General features: G+C 36.2%; 1 protein-coding gene across 7 annotated transcripts in view; it reads left to right on the plus strand.

The window, feature by feature from the left end:
* Nucleotides 1-26,488, plus strand: part of LOC118744737 (acetylcholine receptor subunit alpha-like 1) — a 220,179-nt gene that overhangs the window by 146,148 nt on the left and 47,543 nt on the right. For 3 of the 7 annotated variants that reach the window (XM_036478022.1, XM_036478053.1, XM_036478043.1), the window contains exon 7: nt 14,719-14,951. The exons of 1 other annotated variant lie outside the window; for it this stretch is intronic. In XM_036478022.1, coding sequence (XP_036333915.1) covers nt 14,719-14,951 — 233 coding nt within the window. Of the gene's footprint in view, nt 1-14,718; nt 14,952-26,488 lie in introns of those variants that run through there. 3 more of the 7 variants (XM_036477995.1, XM_036478003.1, XM_036478011.1) reach the window with 1 other exon arrangement.

A 26,488-nucleotide genomic window follows, 5' to 3' on the forward strand; every position in this document is an offset into this window, starting at 1 on the left:
TTATTTAGGTACATTTACATATTTTACACTTTTAACATAAATGTCAAGGCAGATATTTTAAGATACACTTCTTAACAAACAAAGTTTTTCAAGTTATTATGAATGGATGAAGAATTTGAATTCAGTACTAAAACTTGACATTTCAAGTGCTTATCAAAACTTTATAATAGGGCTGTGCGATTATTCGATTACTCGAGCAAGTTGGTTAATCAATTATTCGGTTAATCAATTACTAGAGTAATCAAGATTTTGATTACTCAAAACGATGATTAATCGAGTTACTTGAAATATGATTACTCAAAAAATATAATTTTGCTCGTTAAAAGAGTTTGCTTTGGAAAATGCTTATTTTCTTTTTTACATTCTGTATATGAAAAAAATTTTGTGTTTTAATTTTTGAAAACAGAAACGTTGTTTTCAAAGTATCAAGGAACTTTAACTACTTTATACCAAGGCATAACAAGGTAGAAGTGATTTCGACATTTCTCTCTTTTGAACTGCGACTGAAATGTCAACTCTTAACCCTATAATATTCAAAATTTTTTTTTTTTTTTTTTTTAATTTAAAATTTCAATTGTGTGACTGATTTTTAATTCATAATAAAATGAAAAGGAATTACGTGCGGTGCGTTGTGTTTGCTAAGAGCCAGGACAACAAACTTGTGCGTTATTTTAAACCTCCGAATTGCCAACTGAAGCGACAACGAGGGGCAAATTGCTGCGAAGATTCATTAGGAGACTCTTCACGTGTGCGCGTGACTTTATTTGATGCCCATCGCAGCCGAATATTTCTAAGCGGACGCGTTTGTTGCCAGGTGCAGGATGTATCATACCGAATATGAAAAGAAAATCCCCCACTCATATACATGGATAGACCAAATTTCAAATGGTGGTCTTGTAAAACCTAAACCAAAATTCCTTGTCAACATAAAGAAACTGAAAATAATCTTTAATAAACTTAATGGAAAGAAAATTTCGAATTGCAAAAATTTAATAGCTAAATTATTGAAATTAATTTCTGATTTAAATTTAGAAGAATCGAACTTTTTATTAATGTCTAATATACTTAAGAATTAAGTATTTGAATAAAAGAATAAATGCTCAAACAGATTGGGATAGTAATATGCAAGAAAATTATCAAAACTGTTTTATAAATAAGTGTGTTTCATTTTATAAATAAGTGTGTTTCATTTAGTGTGTAGTTTTGTGAAAATGCAATAACTAAAATGAGGCTGATTCTAATAAGATTTTATATATTTTTATATTTACAAAAGCTTTCATTTCAAAGATATTGAGTTTTATCAAATGTGGTAAATATATATTAAAGGGTTAATTTCTTTGTTTACATTTTCTGACATTACAGTCAGCTATGAGAGAGCTCGACTGAATTGTCACTTCTACCTTGTTGAATATGCCTTACTTTATACATATGTAAAGAGTTGAAATGTTGATTACTCATTTTACTCGAAATGTTGATTAATCATAAAGCAAATTACTCAAATATATTTTTTTTTTGGTTAATCAAAAATCTTGATTACTCGAGTAACTGAACTTTTAAGTAATCATAATTTCCAATTAATCGAATAATTGAGTTATTTACTTTATGATTAATTAAAATTTTGAGTAATCAATTAATCGCACAGCCTCACTTTATACATGTTAACTGGATTGGCCATTTATCTTAAAATTATATAATTTTAATTATTTGTTAATAAAAGTGCGGTTTACACTTTAACGAAACCCGTATAAATCCAAGGTCCAAACTTTCGTAAAGCTTTGTAATTAGATTTCCTATAAATACATGTTTTGATCGGGCTACAAGATCAATTCAAATAAAGCGCAAGTTTAAAATACATAGCTGCGGCTTATCGTTGATTTTTAATATATTTTTTTTTTATGAAGGCGTTGATCTTTTTCTTCATTAAAAAAATCGTCAAACATACTTAGATAATATGGAAGAAAATTAGCGACATCGTCAAAAATATGCCGTACATCAACTGTAAATCACAGCTACTTTAAATTTGCACTTTATTAGACTAAAATTGAATGAGCTAAAAATCTGCAAAATATTAAGAGATCAAATTGATTGTTCAAAGATAAAACTTAATTTCATTTAGTGTTTGTTAAGGAATAAACTATATTTTTATAAACAAATAATTCATATTAAAATATAATAAAATAAATAGTCAAATCTACTCAATATGTGAGTGTCGTAAAGTTATGGTGTTATGTTGGAAATTCATACAAACTTTTAGGGAAATAAAAACAGTAGTGGCTTGGTTTACGACACTAACTAAGTGAAAAGAAAATTCTTAAAATTTTCGCAAGCAGGAACGAGTACATGCTCTCCCAAATTTATGCAACGATTATTGTTCCGTTTTGTCTTAGCTAACATTTATTCTCTTATACGGTGCTTATATAAGGCGATTGTACAGGCAACTTGTAGTTAGAGGCAACAATCGCCAGGTGTGATCAGCCTTTCAATTGATTGCTTTCAACGAAGTTGGTCGGCAGCCAACTTTTTATTCAACTAATCGCCTCATATAAACAAAGGTTTACAAATGTATATGTATATGCAAGCACTTCTCAAATGATATCCAAAAAAGTACTCTTGACTGGCACTACTACTAGTCTTTGGGAAATAAAAGTGATATTCACCAAATTGAACAAGTTACCTGGAACTCTGGCAAAGGAGCTGATGAGCTCAAGCAACGACTGTTGACAGCGATACGTTGTGAGAGAAATAAGTGAATATAGCCTGCTACTTCATGGTAGTCACCCCTATTCTGAGAACTTTTTTGAGTCGAATTCTGGAATCTGACGTTCTTGAAAAGTTTTCTTCTACAGACTTCAGTGAGACCAATAAACCGAATAAGTCGGAGTGGCCCCACCGAAGCTTCCTCTCTTTCTGCCGTGACTCCACACGGATTGGTTACTGCATCTCGCATCACGTTTCCCGGAGTGCGCGAACGAGAACTCAAGAGTCGGGATTGAGTATAGCCGTACAACTGTAACTGCATACCCAGCACAACGACTATACTCCATTGCACTCTATTTCAGCAGTACATACATTTTTTACAACTAGTTAAAAGTAAAACCAGCTGCCACAAGCCGCCTCTTTGGCTTTGCAATCTATATAGTCTTTTTTTTGGAAACTTTGGCAGTCATCTTTTGGCCTATTTTAATTTTTCTAAATTCGTACCAATTTTCAGCTTAATTGGGCCAACGGTTTATTGAATTTTTGGTGCGCCGTACTTCACACCCAAATTTTGGGTAACAAATTAGCCCTGATTTACACTTAAGAACCTGTTGAATAATTCACCATCTTAGTAAGTTAATCTTTTCATGGAACCCTTGTAACTATCCTATGGAACCCAAGGGTTCGGCGGAACCTATTTGAGGAAGCTCTGTTATAGAGTAGCTTGGGCCTATAGAGGTCATCCTCTACAAAGTATTATTTCTTTTAAAGTAAATATTCGAACTAGAATCCCGCTTTTCTATGCTTAAAGCGCCTGCGATCTACTTGAAAAAAAAAACATTTTTTATTTATTAATTGAGTGTAGTTCTAGTCGCTGCTATTATTATGTTGATCGTAGTTGCATGTGCGTACATTGCAATTAAATACATACAAGCTCGTAAACATGTAGATATAAATGAAAAAACAATTTTAATGCGCACTGGGTATTTCTAAAAGAAAGAGAAATTGATGTCAAATAAAATCAAGCGTTAGCTTGTAAATAAAAATATTTAAAGCATAACGAAGGAATGAAACTACATACATACATAAATGCAATTGGACGGGAGAAAAATGAATGAAATAAGGCCGACAGTGCCAGCACCAACAGCAACGCCAACACAAACACAAACACCAGCGAGCGCCAATGGTGCCAACTGGCGTGCTATTTTTAATACTTGTCACTTTTATTTACAGATTTTTATTTATGTTTTATTTACATTTTGTATTTTATTGCGCTGACTCGCGCACACACCCATACATTTGTATATAGTACATACATGTCAACGTCGAACTTAAATATTTACTTTTTACTACAATTGTGTTGCTATATTTTATCCAGCCCTTGCACGCGTACTACATCCTAGTATTTATTTATTGCATGCGTGGATTTGTAATTTTCGCGCGCCTGTATGTGAGTGTACATATGTTTGTGTACATGTGCGTATGCTGTTACGCACTTCTCTGCTACCTCTACATCCTGCTCTACCTCCTTCTTGCGTTGGGGTTACATAAATCGCCCATGCACAGCGTCAGTGAAATGTTGTAGAAAACTTAAGCCACAAAGTGTTGCATAGTGTTGGGCGCAGTCGCTTAAATTGTCATGCCAAATCGCTTTTTTATATGTGGCATGACGACGCACGGCCGGCAATGCAGCGCTATGGAAACACACACACAGAAAAAAACATATTTATATAAGGATGTATATGTGCAGTAAGTCCCGCGAAGCAGCCAGTAGCGGTAAAAACAGCAGCAGCCAGCAAAACCCAACATAAAAAAAAATAAAAAGAAACTCGCATGAAAAACATGCAATCAAAGAGAGGACATAACAAATGATATTAAAAGCAATGAAAAATTGCAATGAGTCGCGTTAACCAAGTAATACAGTATATAAAATTTAATTTAATTCCAACAGCCAGCTAACTAATCCTACTGGAGAGCAGCCGTTTTCCTTAGTCCACACTATCGCCCTTTTCTACTAACATTTATGTACTTGCATATGTATTTATCTACTTCGTCTTCCCTTAACACACTCCGTCCTAGACTTACACCCTTCGGCGGTGCCTAGCTACTACCATTTAAAGCTATTTTCCCCGTTAAACTCGACTCTGGGAAGGAAATTGCATCCTTTTCATTGTACTTTTCTAGTGGCTCACGTAAATTATGAGTGACTGTTGAGTGCAGTAAAAGCGGTTAAAAGAAAAAATGCAATGTACAAACAAAATATATAGTAGTATGCGGTTCTCTACATATTTACATACATAAGTACATATAAATACATACATACATAATAGAAAATAATAAAGTCGCATTTAATCGAGTTTCCTGTCCGAATAGACATTCATTAGACTGAATTAGAATGGACAAAGGACGACACATGGACTAGAAGATAGAATGAATGCACGAAAGAGGATTCTGGCGAACATAATGTTTTTTTTTAATAAAGAGATTTTTTAGTAAATTTATTTTTATGAGAAGCAGCCTGATTATGGAGTATAAATACAGAAAAGGAAGCATACGGCTTTAAAAACAAGAGTCCTTATTATTTTAGAGCACCCTATCTTTATTGATTGAGCTGAGACCTTAATTTCAGAAACCGATGAAGGCTTCTCAAAAGCAAAAAAAAAAAAGAGGAGTAGAAGGGAATGACTTGAGATGCTGACAGACAGGAATGAAGCTGAAAAATTCTCTCACGAATAGGCCAGAAAAGAAATGATTTCATTAACGGCGATTGCTCCTCCAGAAGCGGCGATGATTACCTGTCAAAAGACCAGATCTTTGAGAGTACTTAGTTGTGATATGTTAATATTTTTATTTATGTTTGAAGTTGCGTTCGGAAAAAAGAAATGAGTGCAAAATAACGCAGAAAAAACTGTGCTCGGTAGCTTTTCATTTTCCTTCTCGGGAACTCTAGAATTATTAAAAAGCCACTCAGAAAAGTTTAAATTTTTATTTTTTTCAAAAATTTAACTTTTCCACTTTTTGAAAAAAATGTTTTTTGGCATAATTTTGCAGAACTTTATTTTTCCTTATCAGAAATTCTAGAACTATTGAAAAGCTACCCAGAACAGTTTTTTATTTGTCTTTTTGCGTCATATTGCATGCCAATTCTGACTGGCCGAAAAGGCTTATTTATTAACTTCAGTAGGTCGCACCCTGCTTAAAAAGTTTAAAGTAATTTCGGCAATTACGATATATATCACTATTTGGTTGTCAGACCAAAGAGATTTAAAAAGGTTTCAGTTTGAAAATATTTCGAAGAGGGTTACGCGTTACGCGTAGACTTATCTCTCTTATTATGCTTTCCAGGATCAGATTAAAAAAGTCGCACGATAGTGAATCGCCTTGTCTAAGATCTCATTTAGTCTAAAACTTGCACGGAGAGGTTCTTCTCAATTTGAATAGAGCAGAAGGTTGTGCACACCGTAACTTTACATAGCCGTATTAGTTTTGCACTGACTCAAAAACTTAGACATGGCGTCGTGCAGGCAGCTTCTCTATAGGGCTATTCGCGATTCGGTGCATAAGAACTGACAAATTTATGCAATTGCAGAAATATGCCATGGATTGTGAGCGACCTTTATTAAACTGTCATGGCAAAGCTTTTGCAAAACAATTTTTGTGCATCAGCTTTGGTTTTGTTTATGAATGCAATGCATAGCATTTTTATGCTATGGATTTTCGGTATTGCAAATTTGCCAAGCCATGACAAATGCAAATGCGTGTATTTTGTTTGTGTATTGCAAATAATTTGCAATACAAATTTGCAATGCAATGATGCTAGGCCCTTTGCACCGGATCGCGAATAGCCCTTATGTGTTATCAAAAGCGTCTTTAAAATCGACGAAAATATGTGTGTGTCGTCTTCGGGACTTGAAGTTCTTTGAAAATCTGGTCAACGGTGGACTTAGCAGGTCTTAAACCACACTGGTAAGTTCCATTCAGTTGGTTCGCGAAGGGTGTAGCCATCATTACCACCGGTAGGTGTCCCAACTCGATGAAAGAAATACACGTGAGGTCACTGGGGGAAATCTAAAGGAGCGAAAGAGGGATGGGACAGGGCGTGCCCCCAGATAACTCGGACTTCGTACTCTTCACACAAAAGGTCCGACTCTTATTCCTGGTATCCACCCAAACTTGAAAGCTCTTTATGGATAATGCAGCAGCAGCAATAGATGGTTTTCTAATCTTGTACCAAGTAATCTCAATTGCAAAGATATTAGCGAAAAAGTCGGCACTAAGATCGAAAGTTACGTTACAGTTTTCACAGCGACTGTTTGGTTTCAATTTTCAAAGCCTGAGCAGCAGCTCCGTCCAGGCAATTTGTCAGGCCTATTTTAAAAATAGGCCGGACGTAATAAAAGAGCAAAGCGGATGGAAGAAGGAACTTCGATTCGATAGCTACAGCTACAATTTCTTCACAGACGACTCCAAAATGCCGTATAACCGGCCCCACCCCTCCCCAAAGTTAGACTGCAAGATATTGGTTGGGGCTCAACGCTAAAGGCACACTTGAACATCTCTTGTGACATTGTTCGGCTTTTGGCACATCGCAACTCAGCTACCTTGGATCGACGTATTTCGCCTTACTGAAGGATATTGCGGACCAAAGCATCGAAAATTTGCTAAGACTGGCAAAAAAGTACATTGCGGTTACGAACTAAAATCATGCCTCCGCATCCACATCGAGCCCAGCTAATCTAATCTAATCAACATAGAGAATAATTTCGGTAAATTCATGCCCATATTTAGGTAGCTCATAACTAAGTTTCCTGCACTACCAAATAGACTCTTCACTAAATTGCTGAAAAAAACGTGAGGCTAGATTTCAAATCAATATTTATGTGTACACAAATACATAGTTATACACCGCTATACTCACTCAATAAGTATCCTCAGCAAATCATGAAAGAGCGAATGACCTTTCGCCGCTAGCAAATGTTGAGATTCACACAGGCTACGCATTACACAGTAATGAGCCGGGTAATTATGGCTAAGTTGCGAGAAGTAGGCAACAACAGCAGCAAACGGCAATGATAGCAAATACATACATACATACACATATGCACGTTCATAAGTAGGAGTAGGTGTCAAAGCACACGGATGATAGCAGTCCATATGGTAAATAAACGGAAGTCCGATGCAAATCGATGAACCGAAGAGCAGAAGAAGAATAAGAAAATGAATTAATGAAGCAATGAGTTGGTGGGGAAAGGGTACAGGAACTTAATGAAATCAATTAGCAGAGTAATTACAATGCAATTATGTATAACAAGAAACATATGTGCGACAAAAACAGCAACAATCGAATAAATAAGACAGGTATACACATGCAGGTAGGATAGAAAGCTATTAGTGAGTAAGAATAGGAAATAACTCAATGAAATGAAACACGAGTGATCTATGACTAGTGCAGGGTTCGGCAGCGAACTGGATTCGAAGGGAACTGGATTGAGTAGAGAGAATTTAAGTAAATATGTAAAATGTTCAAGTAGCACAGAAATGATTGGAATTGTTGAAAGTGATGGCATTCGAAGCTGTAAGAGCGAGTGAATGTGGAGAAATCCAAAGCTTCTTTCTAAGTGTAGCTGTAAAACAAACGATAAAGGCTATGCTTGCAATTTGTGCTAACACATTAGTACAACATACACATAAACATACATACATACATACATACATGTCAGATAATGTGCCCAGCAAATCGAAGAAGACGCGCTCAGCATTTGTTGCAAAATGGAATTCATCAACGTCCTCATCAATTCGATGGCCTGCGTCATCAATTTTTTTCTTACCAGCACCACTAACACTGAACTGACCTTCAGTGCCACTGCTACGTTTGCGGTCACGCCCAACCGTTCGATGACGAGGCAAACACCAATGCTGCGAACGGTGAAGCCAGCTGCCATAGACATTTCGTCTGGGACATGAAGACTGCTGAGGCATCGTAGACGGCATGGGATGAGCAGCAATAACAGCTGGCATTATTGCAAATTTGCTTGGCAACATGGGAGAGTGAGGTTTTTTCTGCAACTGGTTTAGCGTCTGCTGCTGCTGCGGCACGCTGTGCCAATGACGTCGCACGGGTGCTTGCCACCAAGGTGCCACCACACTTTCATCCACTGAAGGCCAATATGGAGTTGCGTGTGATTGTGGCTGCCATGGATTGTTGCCACTGCCACTGCTGCTGCTGATGCTGCTGCTGTTTTTGTTCAATGTGTACTTGGCTAAGTACTGTGAATGCAGTGTAGTTGCAACTGTTGTAGTTGTTGCCGTGATTTGTTTTGACTTTGCCACTGCCTTGCTATGCTCGCTCTTCTGATGTGCCTTCTTTGCCAGCTGTGGCCTTAGCACATCCAAAGCAGTGGGCAATTCATAGTTGAAAGTATATTCGTAGATTTGGTTGAGGCCTCGCGGTCTCTCCGGCAGTATAGCTTTGGCAATGTTGGTTTGCATCTGTAATTTAAGCACACATACATATGTACACAAGCAAATGCACATGAGTTGTTTAATTTAATTGCTTGCAACACAATGACTGCGGTGCAGTCATATTAATCGGTCGTATGCTTCGCATGCAAGTACGTCCACATTCCCCTCCCCCCTTATGTACTTACTATAACTGTTGAGCCCTTTTCGAACAGCAAATACCTTCGTTGCCTTCGTAACCAGGTATGTGGATCGTTATGTTGATTGGTCGACGTTAAAATGGTAGTGACCGCAGGCACTTTGGTAGCATTTGTCGCTGCAAATGTTGTGATTAGATTGTCCGCAATGAGGTTGCAGCAAATTAGCAGCTTTGTCAGCTTTGCAAATAAGTGCAACATGTTGCGTTTGCGTTTTTCCGAAGCGATTTTCTCTGGTGTCTTGCAGTGTTACTAGCTCATTTGCAACTGTTGGCATCGCTTGCGGTGAGCAGCTTTTAAATTTTACTTTTTTTAATTTCACACAAATCCAGGGTTGTTACTGATGAAAAAAAAACACGATACTTACCATCCACTCGGATAAAATCTGCACCGCTCACTAATGACGAAGTGCTGTATCTCTACGAGAAAAATGCGTTGCCAAGGAGATTTCTATTGAATACGTTCAAACATCAGAAAATGTTGCCGATTTTTTAACCAAAAGCCTGACAAAATAAAAACATGGGAAATCTTGTAAAATGCTAAAGTTAAATAATTAATATGTAAATGTATTTGAGTTGAGCGGAAGTTTGTAAGAAAAGTTATTGAAAGAACTCAACTACACTAAAACTTTTATCTTGCTGAAATGATCAGAGTCCTCTATTAAGAAGTTGAAAACTTCACAACCGTTAAACTAAAACATAGAATACGTGATTTTATTAAGAGCACATTCAGGTGAAAATCTGCACATGAAATATTCGTGTGACACTCAAATATACATATTTAAATTGTCTAATTCCCTTAATTCAAGTTGCGCTTAAAGTTTAAAACGGGTGGCAGCCGTCCTGTGTCCATGTGTTCGTATCGTTGTACATATTTAAATCATCAGATTTCCTTAATTCAAGTTTAATTTAAATTTTAAAACATTTGGCAACAGTAGTTTCGAAATAAAATATATTCAAAGCAGTTTTGATTGATAACCATATTGAAGTAATTTATTTAACCAATTGCATACATTGAATTTAAATTTGTAAACTGGTGGCAACCCTCTTTAAAATATTTTAAAACCACAACCTCTTTCGCGTGGCACTCAAATCGGGATACATATTCATATTTTACGATTGCCTTAATTTAAGTTAAACTTGAATTCTTATACGGGTGGCAACGTTGCTACATGGCGATTATAAATAATCTTTCAATGCCATTTTGATTGAAATTCATATTGTAGCAAATTATTTTACCTATTGTATACATTCAGTTTAACTCTATAAAACACTGGAGGTAACACTGCTAAAAAATTTTCAAATTAAAACCTTTTTGAAACTTTTCCGTCCGAAGCGCATTTTTTTTAACATATTTAAATTATCTAGTTCTCTTAATTCAAGTTAAATTTAGTTTTTCAAATAGGTGGCAACCCTCTTGCAAGTAATTTGGAAATGAAGTTTTTTCAAAGCTCAATACTATAATTTACCATAAAAAAATTTGGTTCAAAAAACTGTTTATACCTTCACTCATTTTGGAAATACTATCCCTAGACTTTTATTTTTAATTAGTAAAGTTAAAATCTCAACGGGTTTTAAAATCGAAATTGTATAAAGGGTAACAATTTTAGTCCTGGGCGAGACAAATATTTTGAAAATCTCCTCAACATTTTTTTCGACATAAGTGTTTAAATAAAACTGACACACGATATACTTTTTTTTCTTTCATATGTCGTGATACGACTTAATGTATTTACATACTACTTACATGCATAGGAAGTTGTTTGTATGTAATGCACGAACTTCTCTGCACGTTTATTATTGTTATTAGCGATTCGCAAATGCTCGACATGGTTGTTGTTTGCATGCTAGCTGGCATTTAGAACAATAACTGGCCACTTCAGCATTGAGAGCTCCGAACTAATTTAATTAACAACTAAATTCTATGCAGAACTTTCTTTGTTTTCAGTGCAAGCCTTTCATTGCGTCCCCACAACTCTCCATGGCTCTTCTTTGTACGCTTTTGTTTCTCTGACGACCATGGTGATTACGCTCACGGACACGCTTGGTCGGTCGATTGGTTGGTTGGTTGATTAGTGGCTTGCTTGCCTGAATTGATTGGATTGGATTGGTTGGGATTGAATTGTTTGGCGTTGTCAACATTTGCGTCATTTGAATGAAAGAGCGGCAGAGGCAGAGCATGGCGTTAGCATTGGCGATGGCGTTGATGATGGTAATAGCGCTGGTTGCGGCCGCAGCCAAAGTATCAGCAGCAACAAACACAGCTTACAGAATGGTAATAGGGCTTGGAAAAACTCGAAATGCGATTACCAGCAGCAATTACAACTACAACAATAGGAAGCACCACTACTTACATACTACTTTCTTTTCTACACTACACTAGAACTACTTATTGAAGGCGAAAAGAAGCTGAGGCTGAGAAGTAGAAAGAGAGGAACTTGCATACAATTTGTGGCTAAAGTGGCATTGCAGTTGGCATGCCAGAAGTTGTTGCTTTGATGTCATGGCATTTTCCTTCTTTACTTTGCTTTGCTCGCAGTTTGCTTATTGTTGCGCTTATTTTCCTCCATCTGTTTGTGGCACTGAGCCGTGAAACAAAAGAAGGCAAACGCCGCAATCGCTGCCGCTGCGAAATGTAGGCGAACAGCGTCTCAGCTCAACTCAAAATCAAAGTGACACTCGAACAAAGTGGATTGCCGCTAGTTTCGAATAGCGTTGCTGCAGAAAGAAATTCCGTCGAGTATAAGAAGAAGAAGAAGAAGAAAATTTGCTGAATGCCCAGGCGGCAAGTGAATTTGTGGCACGTAAAGCTGTAAACAAAATACCCCGTAGAACAATAGATTCAAAATTAAAGCAACAACAAAAGCGTATGCATGTGTTTGCCTAAATGCATATGCATATGTGTGTGAGTGTTTGTGTTTGTGCGACACCAAATTCTTCACTTTACTCTACTTCAAGTTCCGCACAGTTGTGGCAACATTACGCCCTTCAACGACAACGTCGCCACTAGCTCTCAACTCTGCGCGCTTGTGGTCGCCATTTAACGCATTTCGCAAGTGAGTAGCGCAAAGGAGGCGTAACAAAAGTCCAAGCAACAATAGCAGCAACACCAACACCACAAACAACAAAACCACTCGACAGCCAAAACAACAGCAGCAGCATCAACAATTTCTGCAAGTGTTTCAACTTGCAACAATAGCCGCGACTACCAGCTAAGATGTTGCGTGTATTGTCAATGTGCAACAACAACAGCATAAGCCGCCTACTTCTGGTGATAATTCTGTTTGTTTTTGTTGCTCTCGTTGCCACAAGCAATGCCAAGTCAGCCGAAGCGTTGCATTTCGATGCGGCTTTTGCCGCTGAGGAGCTTGGACACTCATTGCAGTACGAGAGGGAAAGTTGCAACAGCAACACTACGAGTATTAGTGGTGCCACAAAGCTAGCATGCATAGCTGATGCGACTATTGCAGAAGAAGGGGAAGAGAAATGGCATACGACTAGAGCAACGACACAAATTTCATCTCGCCACAAACGCTTCTTGGCATTTCCATTGGGTTCATCATTTTCGGTAAGCACTCTTTGTTGACTTTTGGTTTTGAATGTGGCACAACTTGAAATTTAGAAAATTAAAGTTAAAAGTTTCATTCAAATAAGAATCCAAAAACAATTATTTATTCATTATTAGGTAAAGTTAGGCTAGGTTAGGTCAATGTGTTCGTCCAAAGAAGAGAAACACTTAGACCTTAAGCATCACTAGTTTATGATACAACTACGAACGTTTACTGCAGCACCGAAGATATTAAGCCTCATAGCCTCGCTAGGTCTTTTCAGGTTACGGAAAAGTATTGAGATAACTCCACCTCATCGTTCTCTATTTGGGCGCAATTCAACTTCACCACATTAGTATCTATTGGCAAATCTCCTGTCAATGCATCCACCAGATTACCTGACCGCTTTCGGCTCCCATTCGGCCAGAAACACTGTTGAGTAGCTTATGTTCTTCCTCTCACCCTGTGTTCATTGAGTCGGCACAAAACCCGTCAGTCAAAGAATCGACATCAATGTGACGTGGCTGCCTAAACAATAATTTTTTTGCTCGTAGTGTAATAGTAGTAGGACTCGTTTCCGGTTCGCTTGGAATCGATCTTCGGTTTCGGAACCATTTTTCGGTTCTCCTGGAATCGAGTTTCGGTTCTTCCGGACCCGTTTTTCAGTTATTTTGTAATCGAGTTTCGGTTCCTCCGGAACCATTTCTTTATTTTTGAATCACGTTTCGGTTCTTCCGGAACCATTATTCTCTTCTTTTGGAATCGAGTTTCAGTTTTTCGGGAACCGTTTCTTTATTTTTGTTACGTTGGGCCTAGCCGCAACCGAAATTTCTCTAAGTAGTTTTGGGCATTATTGGGATAGTATCCCAGGGATACCCATGGCAACCTGCAAATTAGAACTTCGAAATCACATGATCCAAAAGAGAACAGCCAGGCTGCTTTGGCCGCAAGTAGAAAAGAAAAAGACGAAATACTTGCTGTACCTCTAAAGATAGGATATTCCAAAGGTTACGGCTTGTGTAACCGGTCCTTAGCTATTTGGCAGGCACTCTTCAAGACTAGGAATTTTCTCCCACGAATATTGCAGAAGTTGCGGAGATGAGGAAGAGGAAGAAACCGTGGAGCACTTCTTCTGTAGTTGCCCAGCTTTGGCCAAGAGGAGAGCAGGCTTATTAGGCAGGCTCTTCTTTAGCTCTCTAACGGAATTATCACACGTAAGAATAAAACCGATTGACGCTTTATAAGAGCCTCAAATTGTGTGTTGGTAACTTGAACCGACTGCCACATCAACCTAACCTAAACTAGTTTTGGAAATACCCAAGATATACCCTACAGCTCAGCCAGGGCTAATAATTCAAGATCACGTCAGCCTATTTTGGTCAAGATGAGAGAAAATACTGGGGGATACCACCTGGGAGTGTTGTGGGTTAATATGTGGGACAATAAGTTTCCAGAATATTTTTCACCAGTGCTATCACTCTCGTCCTCGGCACTCATGAATATTCAATATTTGTCCAATGCGGATAGCGGACTACCGAAATAGGATACGCCCCCATCACTCCTAGCGTCCGATAGAATCGAACAGGAGGAAATGCATCGCCTGTTCATGGGGCTTCTTCTCCCTAACATCTACCTTCACCTCAAGAAGCTAAGTGCCATCTCCTCTGGCAACACTTTGGAACACCATTACCAATCAAACAAATTAGTTTAACTTTCTATAAGTCATGGTCAAATTCCATTGTTTAATTATTTTAAAATTTATTCGTAAATACTCATCACATTTATTTATCTGGACTTCACTAATCTTTATAAATTCAGTGCGCCGTGTGTTTGACTACCGGAGTTGTTGGCAATCCGAACTACCAGTACTTAAGCATGGGTTTAAATTGGGGATTCGCCTATGATCTACCAAATGCTACTTGGGTCCTCGATCATGCACATGCCCTGGGACGTAGAAAAAATGATGAAGATATGCAAAAAGTGGAGGAGCCAACTATTAAGCGACGTCACCGTAGAGAACTCTATCACAAAGTGGAAACAATTATGAACAAGTGAGTGAGATATTTATCAGTATAACATTGACACTCGTTAATCTATATTAACATCGATATTTTGGTCGATTTAGAGTAAAAAGTTGTTAAATCCATTTTTTTTTTTTTTTTTTTTTTACATGGGAGAAAAAACTTCTTAGAGTCTTTTTCTTCGGGAATTTTTCAATCTGTGATTACAAAATTTTGCGAGTTTAAAGCAAATCAAAACTCGACACGAACCAGAAGGATTCGATGTTATTAAAAAGATTTCGTTTTATTTTTGCCTTATCGAAAATTCGGTGCCCCCTTTTGGCAAACACATTTGAGGATAACCGGTAACATTTAAGACAATGACTTTAACTCTTTAGTAAAGGCTGATTTTTTAATTTCTCTTGCTTCATATATCAAAATATGAGTTTTCTCAAAAAGTGAAAAGCATTTTTTCACTGCTTTAAGCAGAACGGCCCCAGATACTTTAGAAGGCATATCCTAGCACTAATGGATGATATCAAATCCTATATTAAACAACATTTGGATGCGCCAGGGAACTGGCAAGTTCTGAAAAACATTTCGGAATCCAATGCAAAGTAAAAATGAATACTTTATATTTGATTAACGTTTAAAAATGTTCGTATTTAAAAATATTATTTTCATACCAAAGTTTATCACGCACGTATTTCAATGTCCACATTTGTACATATGTATACCAAGCATGCAGACCCAGTGGGAATATGGGAATGCATTACCCTTTTCTACCAAGAAAATATTAACCACTACGGTTGAACGAAAGGTGCTTCGCAATGTAAGCGAGTGGATAATGTGTGGTTTTGAAGCCACAAACAAACCAACAGCTGCTGTAGCCGAATGGATCCATGTTCGACTGCTGAGTTGTTGGTCACGGCTCCAAAACTGGAGCTCTTTATATTCGATTAATCGAATATTAGAATTATCGATTGACTGCATTCGAGTAATCGCCCACCATCAATTATTTGAATAATTGCTCGATTAATCCAAAATTTTGTTCGTTGTCAATTTTTCGAATAATAACTGGTGCGCGATTATTCGAATATTGAAATATATGCAGATATGTATACATATGTATGTATGTACATATGTACACACTTAACTTACTTGAAATGTATGAATATGGGTTATTCCAGCGAAGACGGCACCACAAATAAAAAAAATAAATTACATAGATTGTGTTTAATTCTGTAAAAAAGCAGATGGAGTAATTCTTTAGAAAAAGATTTCAATGGCTTAATTTTTCACTATTTTCTCTATTCTTATTGATATAAACCCAGCCATAGTGCAACAATCTATGATAGGAAATTTTTTCATCAAGTTGTCAAGGCATTCCACGTGGTGCATCAAAAGTGACAATGCAAAAAAAAATTTTCCAAAAAAAAGTACAATTCACGGACATTAAAATGATGGTAGTAATTACAAAAATACAAAACACAAAAGGGACTTTAACGTTCTAATAGCCTCATACGAGAAAAGTGCCCTGAACAAAATATTAATAGTTTGTCTCAAATTCGTAAACGAATCCAACAACTCAGAGAAGCGGATGTCATCGTAGTCCCACCCGTCAGTTTTGAAAAATGTAAATTTTCTATGTAAATTATATGATTAAGTTTTATACTTTATTAGTTTCGAATTAAATGGATATCTGATTTCAAATTAATAAAATTAATGTTACAGAGACATTACATAAAGTTTGAGAAAAACGAGTTAAGTGTCCCATCCATGATAAAAACATTATACTAATTTGATCATGGTCCCACCCGTCACTTTTTGTTTTGTTTTGAGAAAATATTGTAGATACTAAGCAACAGCATAAATGAGTAGGTTATAAGTTCATATTTTTTTTGTTTGACAAGTAACGCTTATTACAACGGTCGAATATTCGATTTAGTAAGGTATTCGTAGCTTTGCGACTATTCGAATAATCGAATAGTAACACTAGATTGGCAATCGTAAAAATCCAAGTACAATTGGCTGCGGCTGTTTCGCTGTCGCTTAAGCTTTATAGACTGGATTTTTACGATCGCCTTAGCCAGGTGGTTACAGGTGCGGTAGGACCTAAGTTCGATTCCAGCTTCGAGTACTATCGAAAGCGATTGCCTGTCTGAATTCTGATCGCTCCTTGGGGTACTTCTGCCCGGAAAAATCCCTCGCATAAATGCGAGAGCCAAATATGTATTTTCTGTTAGTGTTGTTTTTGTTATATAAGTTATAAACAAAACAATGGCTTCAAGTCCAGTAGTATTCCACTCTTTTCGGTTCTTTAATGTTAGTCTTTCTATTAAAAATTGTTCCTATGCTATTGTATTTACATATATACATAAATCCTGCGTGCAAAAGGATGGAAATTTATAATAAAATTTTATTAGAATGAAAACATATGTACATATGCATGTGTGTGTATCTCTTGTGTCAGGAGCTATTGTGGTTATTGTAGCAAAATATTTGGAATTTTATATTAGTTTTTCAATTGACCGCCACCATCAAAGCGGTCAACGTAAGTAGCTACATATGTAAATATGTTTGCAAGTACACTCGTATGGTTTTGTTTTGTATGTCAGTGATTGCAAGTATTCATACGCTCACTTCATTTATATAGCATAAAAAACATATATGTACACACACTAGGTTGGTCCAAAAACACGGTTTAAAATGATAAGCTCTCACCACCAAGGATTTTTCTAAGTGAAAAAAGCATACCCCGAAAATGCAACGGGGGTCCAAAAAAAATTGTTACTATTGTAAAAATGGTAAAATATACAGTTGAGTATTATTATTGTAAGACTTCTGGAGAGAAACAGAGCTTTCGGTTTGTAAAATATTGATTTTCGAGAATTCTTTATGATTTCTACAAAAAAGTGTTTTCCCCATATAAAATACATGGAAAACTGCAGGAGCTTTGAGGCAGCTCTAAATATCATTTTTTACAAACAATACGGGTATTTTTACAAGCTTTTATTTAACTGGCTCCGTATGTATGTATGTATGGTCCGATTTCGTTCTTATTTAGAAAGCTTGCTTTAAAAATGATAAACCCAGGGGTTGAGAGCTTAACCTTTTAGACTTTTTTTTGACCACCCTAAGCCAGCTTAGAGTGAAAAGTGACTAAGTCCCATTTTATAAGTTTTACGGGAGAGGAAAAACGTGTTATTGCCATTTTCTTCAAGTAGGTATGCAATTCGCAAACATTTTAATACAGCATTTTGCGTGTTTAAAGCAAAGCAAACCCCTAAAATAATCAGAAGGATTCGATCTTTATTAAAAGATTTCGTGCTATTCTGGCTTTATCGGGTGCTCGGCGCTTCTTTGGACTTTATCCTTTTCGGAACGATTCATTTTTAATCTCTCTAATCTGCTGTATCAAAATATGAGTTTTCATAAGCAGTGAACTAAAAAACTTTTCACTAAGCTAGCGATATGTGTATACTAGGGAGGGTCAATTTGTATGTGGGATTTTTTCGACTATGCGCGTATAGCACAGAATGATTTTATGGGTAATTCTAAGCAAATTTTTTCGAAGAAATCCTCCCGACTAAAACCAATTTGGAGTTTGCCAAATTGCGAAAAGAGCTATCGTAGCATTTTGCTGTAGTGTCGCAAAGAAGTGCCTAAATCTTGTATAAAAGCATGCCATAGAGGTTTTTTGGTATATGGGATCCATTTCTGCACTCATATTTTTCTTAGAACTTCCCCCAGAGGGCGGAACAGTGAAAATTTTCACATTTTCTTCGAAAACTATTTTTACAATTTGGCAAGCTTCAAATTGATTTTAGACCCTTAGTTTCTTCGGCAAATTTGCTAAAAAATTACACGTAGAATACGCCAATGCTATACGCGCATAGTAATTACAAAATATAGACCCGCCCTAGTGTAAACGCTATAGGATTCCTTTACATAATGAATATGTATGCGTGCCTTCGGTATCGTCACGCACAAAAATATTTACTCGGGCTGATATGCTTTACTGTGGTTTTTGCGTGATTTTCCAGCCACTGAATAATTCGTAAAAATGTAAATAAAAATTATTGTTGCTTTTATAATCACGCAAGTACGCCTACTTACATGTATTGTAGCACGTATGTAAAATCACATGTATGCATATGTACATAATATTACGAGAATCGGCGATCCTATTGATAGCCACCCGAAAAGAGAAACAAATGAAATAAATCACTTGATCAATATTGACTTTGTTGTGGCTAGGCAATTTATTATTGAAGTGTGCTTGCAGTCACAAAAGCATTAACATATTTATACTTACATACATACATATGTACATACATATGGATGAATGGCGAAAATAGATGATAATCTTCACTTCTGTATGCAATTATAGTTAAATTAAATGCTTATTGGTTGCGCACTGGTTGCCTCGCGTGGAACACATTTTCTTTGTATGAACACATGGCTATTATGTATGTGTAAGTAAGTATGCTACACTGTATGTAATATTCATGAGAAAGAATTTGTCTAGTGGCTGTGCGGTAATGTGATTAGGTCAATATATTTACAATTTTCAAAAATGAATTATTTGCACTTTGTTCCACTTCTAACAGAATTAAACTGGATATTTACTGTGAGCATTTTTTTTTATCTATGCGATTTTAAATTAAGGAATTAAACCTTACTTGTACAATTTTATTTATTTGCTGGTTGCGAACACACCCCAACGGATGAGAGGTATGAGACGCCCAAAGACCTCCTCGTGCTTGGCGATTTCAAATGCTGCGTAGGCCATTCCCTTATATTTATTTGTTCCCAGCGTAGGAGCATTCTGCATCCAAGTTCCATTAAAGTAGATGGCTGTCTCGTGATCAAAAAGAAAAACCCAAATCGATTATATTGTAATAGATGGAAGACAGTGTTTTTGACGTACATACATATGATCGGTCCGCAGAGCAAACATCAATTTGTACCGTGATTTAATAATTAACGGTTCGATAAACATACTGTTGTCTCTTTCCCACCACTCCCTTAGCAGTGGCACCGTGTTGCTTCTTTGCAAATTTTCTTCAAAAAGTGTAGCGTACGTATGAAATATAGTATTCGTTTTTGTGCAATATGTTTATTTGTATATGCATATAAAGCACATTTAACTGATGAAAACATAAATACTGTTTTCAATTCCATGTTTACATAAAACTCATGGCAGTTTTACTTTAATTTTGGGCCCTTTTCCAATTTTTATATCGCCAAATAGCACATAAACTACATAATTCACGTAGATTAATATTTCGTTCAAAATTTCGATTAAAATGCCAAAGTTCCTGCAAATACATTAGAATTTAGAAAAGTGACTACTACCAAGAGATTCAATTTTCCCCTTTCTCCGTCCTTCGTAAATGCAACCTTTTGTAAGGGAGTGTCAAATCGACGCTGTCAATAACTATCTAACCTTCACAACAAATCACAACAGACGGCAATTTATTCGTCGCTCTACAATTCACATCTGTCCTCTGATAGCTCGCTTCAACAAACCGACTTTTGCGATCGGTGGAACCATCAGAAATGGAGTTAGATTTCAGCGAGCCCGAAAGAACAACTGGTACGATGAGGAGTGCCAAGAAGTTGCAATGAAAAAAGGTGCCGCCTACAGGGTTACGCTGTGATCGGGCAAAACTCGACCTACGTGGAATCGATATAGCAATCTGAATTAGGACGCAAGACAAATTTTCCATTATAAAAAAAACGATGAGTGAAAAGGGCTTAGAAAGCTGGCCGATTGGAAAATAGCCGAAAATTTTATTAGAAAGTTAGGCTTATGGAACGCTAAAAGGCCAGTGAGCATCCCCGCAAGAACAAACACGGCAACATAGTCAACGGCTGATAAGCAGCACTCATCATCCATTACATATACGTATGTATATACGGTGACCATTCCTACAGATTTTGGCGGACAGTGCCGATCTTGAGAAAATTGTCCCCGATTTTTCATATTAGTACCAATACGGTGTTTTCTTTACTAATTTAATGAGAGTATCGCTGTACTCTGGTTCAAAAAAGATTTTTCGTACAAACGTTCGTTATCACAAAGAACATAAAATATAAAGGAGCCATAAACGTACCCAGCATTGTTATTTTCTTTAATCTTTGGTTATGTTTTAAAATGGCAAACTGGTACTCCCGCTATATTGCAGTATATAAGTATATGGGACATTCCATACCAAAATGGACGGGGTTCACTCTTCATATGTTTGATTTGTTTAAAATTTTTAGGGTTGATGGATAAACATAAATAATAAATACATAAATATGAAATTCGAGCTTCATTAATACATTTTTAAAAACTTTACCGCACAAAAACAAAAACAAATCGATTTAAGGATTTTCCAAATATCTCGAGGACGGGGAAAGGAAAAAATTTGAAAAAATCACACATACACACATCAAAATTCTCTATGAAAAGAAATAAAAAAAAAAATTATTTTCTTGAAATATTTTTCACTTACAAATCTTTAATTTTTAAAATTTTAATTTTTTGGTAAGTATTTTTTTACACCGAAGTTGTGTGAAATGAGTATATTACAAATTTTTTAATTTTTTTTTTCGAATTTTTTGAGTATGCAGTTTTGTAGCCCATTAAATTTTAGTTTAATAAAGTGCAAGTTGTAAGCTACTACAAAATTGCGTTGATTTTTAATATTTTGTATGCTGACGGCTTTTTCGATGATTTTTGTTTTACAGTAAGCTACTTATACTTTTATAAAAAAATATTACAAATTTTTTTGAGGACAGAAATTTCACTTACTGAAATGTTTTATATATGTATATAGTTGAATATTTTGTTGTATACATTTTTTCCATCATTTTTCAAGTTTTTTCTCTTTGTTTTGTTGACAATAAAACGGTATTGAAAGATATTATGTTTTTTAGTATTCTTAAAAAAATGTATGTTCGAATTCGATGTCCAGATTTTTGTCCACAGAAGTCTTATCACCGTAATTACCTATGTATATAATTCTCGTGTCACGCTATTGTCCGGGATAAACTGCGAGACTAGTGATAGAACGATACGAGTAACGAGTGCAGAATATCGATACTTTTCATGGGTACTGAGTAAATATCGCAAATACGAAAAAGAATCGACGTATTAAAAATTTTTTAAGTAAACAAATATTTAAAAATTATACAAAAAATTTCGTTCTTTCAACTGCATTGAAAATTTTTAAATGATTAAATGATTAGCAAACAGATGTTGTGGCCAACGTTCGAAAACTATCTGCGATATCCAATATGAATATCGTATAAATGAATATAACGCTCATTTACTTCAATGCTGTCATAACTCAGAAAACAAAAAATCTTATCTTGTTCAAATGAGCCGCTGGTAATCCGTACAGCTTTGAAATATTTACACAACATAGAAAGGTTTTTTTTTAACATCGGTCGCCACTCGGTAGGCGGGCAATGGGAAACTTGCTAGTGTATTTCTGCCATGAAAAAGCTTCTCATAAAATCCATTTGTCGTTCGAAGGCGGCGTAGAAGTGTACGTTCCTCCATTTGTGTAACAACATCAAGGCGCACACGACAAATTAGCAAAAGTGTAATCACCAAAATATTTGTGTAATTATTAAAAGAGGTAGATTCAGATTTTCCAAGGATGGTTATAGGCTGATAATGATTTCGATATATCAAGCGAGCTGGGCATCTCCCATAAAAATCTAATTTTTCACACCGCATATCTTTGGAAGTATTTGTGATAGTTTCCTAGAACTTGGAATGCAGACATTTGCAATCAATCCCATACTCATGAAGAAAAGTGGGGGCTATTGGAAGTGGGGGCGTGGCGCCTTGCAATCGTACTGAAACATGATATGGGTGTTAGGCGAAAAAGGGTGTGGTTCGAAAATATTTAGAAGAGGGTTGCCACCTGTTTTCAAATTATATTACCGTGTTAGACCAAGATGATTTAAGAAGGTATTCTACGTTTAAGTTTAGGGGCTGTGGCTCCGACACAGCCCGCAGGTCAAGACGAAGGCGCTGGACCGATAACATAACATCTTTTAAACCAGTGTTATTTAAACTAAATCAAAGAGAAAGAAACTTCAAAAATGATCGCAACAATTTATACACGCAATACATACGGTGGAGAGGATGTCCAGAAGACAAACGCAAAATAAGAGGAAGAAGATAAGCAAGCTCTCACACATCTAGTCAAATAACTGATTTTTTTAATTAATCCGTCATCCGCCACATAGTCCTGATTTAGCATCTAGAGATTTCGTTTTGTTCCCGCATATCAAGAATATCGTCACCTGAAATGCAAAAAGACGTATCAACATCATAAATGAAATGTAAAAAGTCGTGACTAATATTTTTTTTAAAGTTTTTCATAAAATGATTTGGGAGTTTTAATTCGATGAAATCCATCGTATCAATCAAAAACTAAATTTAGAAATTTGTATTAGTTACGAATTTTGGTATTTCATCGATTTGTTACGTCTTTTTGCATTCGACGTGACGATATACTGCGCAGACCCGATTGCTATCGCCAGCAAAAACTGTTGACGCCTTCAAAAGCCATGTTTTTTAGGTACCGATTTCACTGCGAGAATATCTTGAAGACCAATAGGACCATATTTACTGGCAACATTTTTTGATATGTAAACATCTTTTCCACCGGGATGGGTAAAATTTTTACGTTAACCCAGCAGAAAATGTATAACTGCTATTTTGTAACCCAGTTGAAAATCTGTAGTTTTTCATTACAAACAGCTATTTCAAATGTTTATAGTATTTTCTAGGAGAATTACATAGTGCAAATATATCCGTCTACAACTTTTCGTTGCATAGTTTAAGGCATATGCACTAGGATAGTGTACTGATAAGCAAGCAAGGCGGAAATTTAGAAAGTACCAACATTTTTTTTCACTGGGTGCGACGAATTCAGAAGTAGTACACCAAACAAATCTAGTCAGCTGTTCTAGCAAACACTGCTCGTTGATATAGTTCGGGTTCATTTCGAGACAAGTTCGGTACTTTTTCGGGCCTATTCAAGTCTAGTTGGGATCATTTGGGAATTATTTTTAACATTGCGATGTCCTACGAGATGTCAATTGTCAGGCTATTCATCAGCATCTACTAGTAGAAATACTAGTAGCATCATACCAGTTGATGAGATAGTCTGCCAATTCATCCCCTATGAAAAGCATTAGTATGCCCTTTTGCTCGCGGCGCTCCAACAGTCGCAATGGCCGACAGAGCAAAGCACTCGCGTGGTATGCCTGAGGTACCAGGTTCAAGCCCAGGCGCAGGGAAAATTTGTTTGTTTTATTTTTTTTTTATAATGTTTCTTTTCTTTTATTTATATTTTTTATTTAGGGTTTTTTGTTATTCTTAAATATTTTTTTAATCTATTTTTTTATGGCACAAGTATTTATTCCCATGTATTTGTTTCTTTTTTTTTTGTAATGCAACTAGATTTTTAAGTTTGTTATTATATTTAAATTGAAATAATTATTCCTACTTACATTGATCTAACTTTAAAATTCTTAACCACCTCCAAGCGGCCTCGAACCTGCGATCCCAGAACCAGAACCAGTAGTCTTCACGTGACGCCACAGCCGGCATTTGTAAGAAAAGCAATTAATTGCGCTTTATTTTTGGCTTTGGCAATTCAAAGGCAGATGTCGCTGAACGCTTAAGTTCTTCGAAAATGTCGAACTGGTAGGCACATACTAGTTTATGAACTAGTATTTTTTCTAACTGGTTTGGGTTTTCACTGCAGGGATGTTATAAGTCTTTGATAGGAGTGCACCTGCATGACATTGTCACCAGTATCATTGTCAGCTATATGTCGTTTAGGATTGACAGCAAGCGCGTGACGATATCAGCGGTGACCATTTTCGCTACAGGGAATATTTGAAAATAAAGTAAACTTCATACAATCACTTTGCCGGAGAGATTTGGTTTCAATTTCAGTTAAACCGGTAGTTTTTGGAAATATTTGTTGTACGTTTCAGAAAACAAATGTATGTTTATAAATCTTTTACCAGAAATTCATAAATGCAGCCAATGCTGCTTCTGTTTTTTCCATACTTTTATTTTAAATTGGTCTAGGTACGAACACTTTGTTTTCCTTAATATCAAACAAAAATATCTTGCAGCCTTCAGAAAAAGCTTGTCTAGATACTAAAAATATTGGATATTTGGAAACAGGATCAAATTAGGATCTGTTTAACCACAGGCATTTTTTTTATGTACTTGGCCACTATGAAATGAAGTATAAAATGAATTAACCTTCAGAATGTAATTTGCAAAACAAAATCATGTGGGCATATAACTGTGTATAACTATGCCTACATTGTTATGTACATACCCTGCAGGAAATGTATCTAACTATAAGCTAGCTTTAAGTCGATTAGGAAGGAGCTAAAAGCCACTTTTATCTGTATATTTTCTTTGACAAAAGCTAACTATGTATATTTCTATGGCGATGACCGCAAAATAGTAAAGGGTGGTTACCTCTGCATTTGATTTAACTAACTTGTAATTAATTAAATTATATTTTTAATTTTTTTATTTATTTACTTTATTTGTTTTATTACATTTTATTTTATTTTAAAGAAAACAATCCCCTGCATTGTCAACTAGTTTCAAGTCAGCTTTATGTTGCTAACAACAAAATATATATTTTATAGAAATCCGGCAAAAAACCTAACTACAAGTCGGTTGTTTTTATCAGTTGATAATTTTTTTCAGCAGGGTATGTAGAAGATTCTTTAAGTATGTGTGTACATAAGTACTCAATGTCTGTGTGTTTATAAATTCCGCTGGCTAGCTTCATCAGCTGGCCGGTCAGAATGCAATCATAAAAACGCCGTCGGTGCTAACCAAAGCAAACAACAATAAAATTTTGCACACCAATCAGCCAACCAACCAGGCAAGGAACCAACTAAACAACAGATACAACTACATATTTACACACATACCTACAAAAAAGGCAACTGAAAACGAAAATTAAAATCGAAATCGAAATCAAAAAGAAAAGAAAATAAATAAATGTATAAAGGTTAATATGGAAAAGATCACACAATTGGACAGGCGAAAAATGTGCACCCACAGCAAGCGGTATGCAATGTCAGCTGGACACTAGCAACTACCTATACAAACTCTTCCTGCGTCTCCTCCTCCGCATTTCCACTTCCTGCGATCCGATTGCCGATTTATTCTCATTTATTGCAAATGGTTGTTTTTGCTCTAATATTATTTTGTTATTTTTGTTATTATTTGTTGCCCGTTTTCTATTCTGTTTTGATTTCATTTTCGAATTTTAGCCCATTTCACCATTAACTTGTCTGTCTGTTATACTGAGAGTTGGCCTTTGGAAAACCTAGTAAATAGTTTATGTAGGCGTATGTGTATGCGTTGGCTGCCGCTACCGCCGCTACTGGTGCTGCTACCGCCGCAAACTCCCAAACGCCACATTTCTTTAGGCCATATTACAGTTGTATAGAAATTTTTGGCAATAGCCTGGTTGTTTGTTGTTGTAATTTAGGCGCTTTTCGCCATTGTTGTTATCAATTTACCA

Source organism: Rhagoletis pomonella, unplaced genomic scaffold (genome assembly GCF_013731165.1).
Source record: "Rhagoletis pomonella isolate Grant_MI unplaced genomic scaffold, Rhpom_1.0 Rhpom_scaffold_00001, whole genome shotgun sequence".
NCBI classification, from domain to species: Eukaryota; Metazoa; Arthropoda; class Insecta; order Diptera; family Tephritidae; genus Rhagoletis; species Rhagoletis pomonella.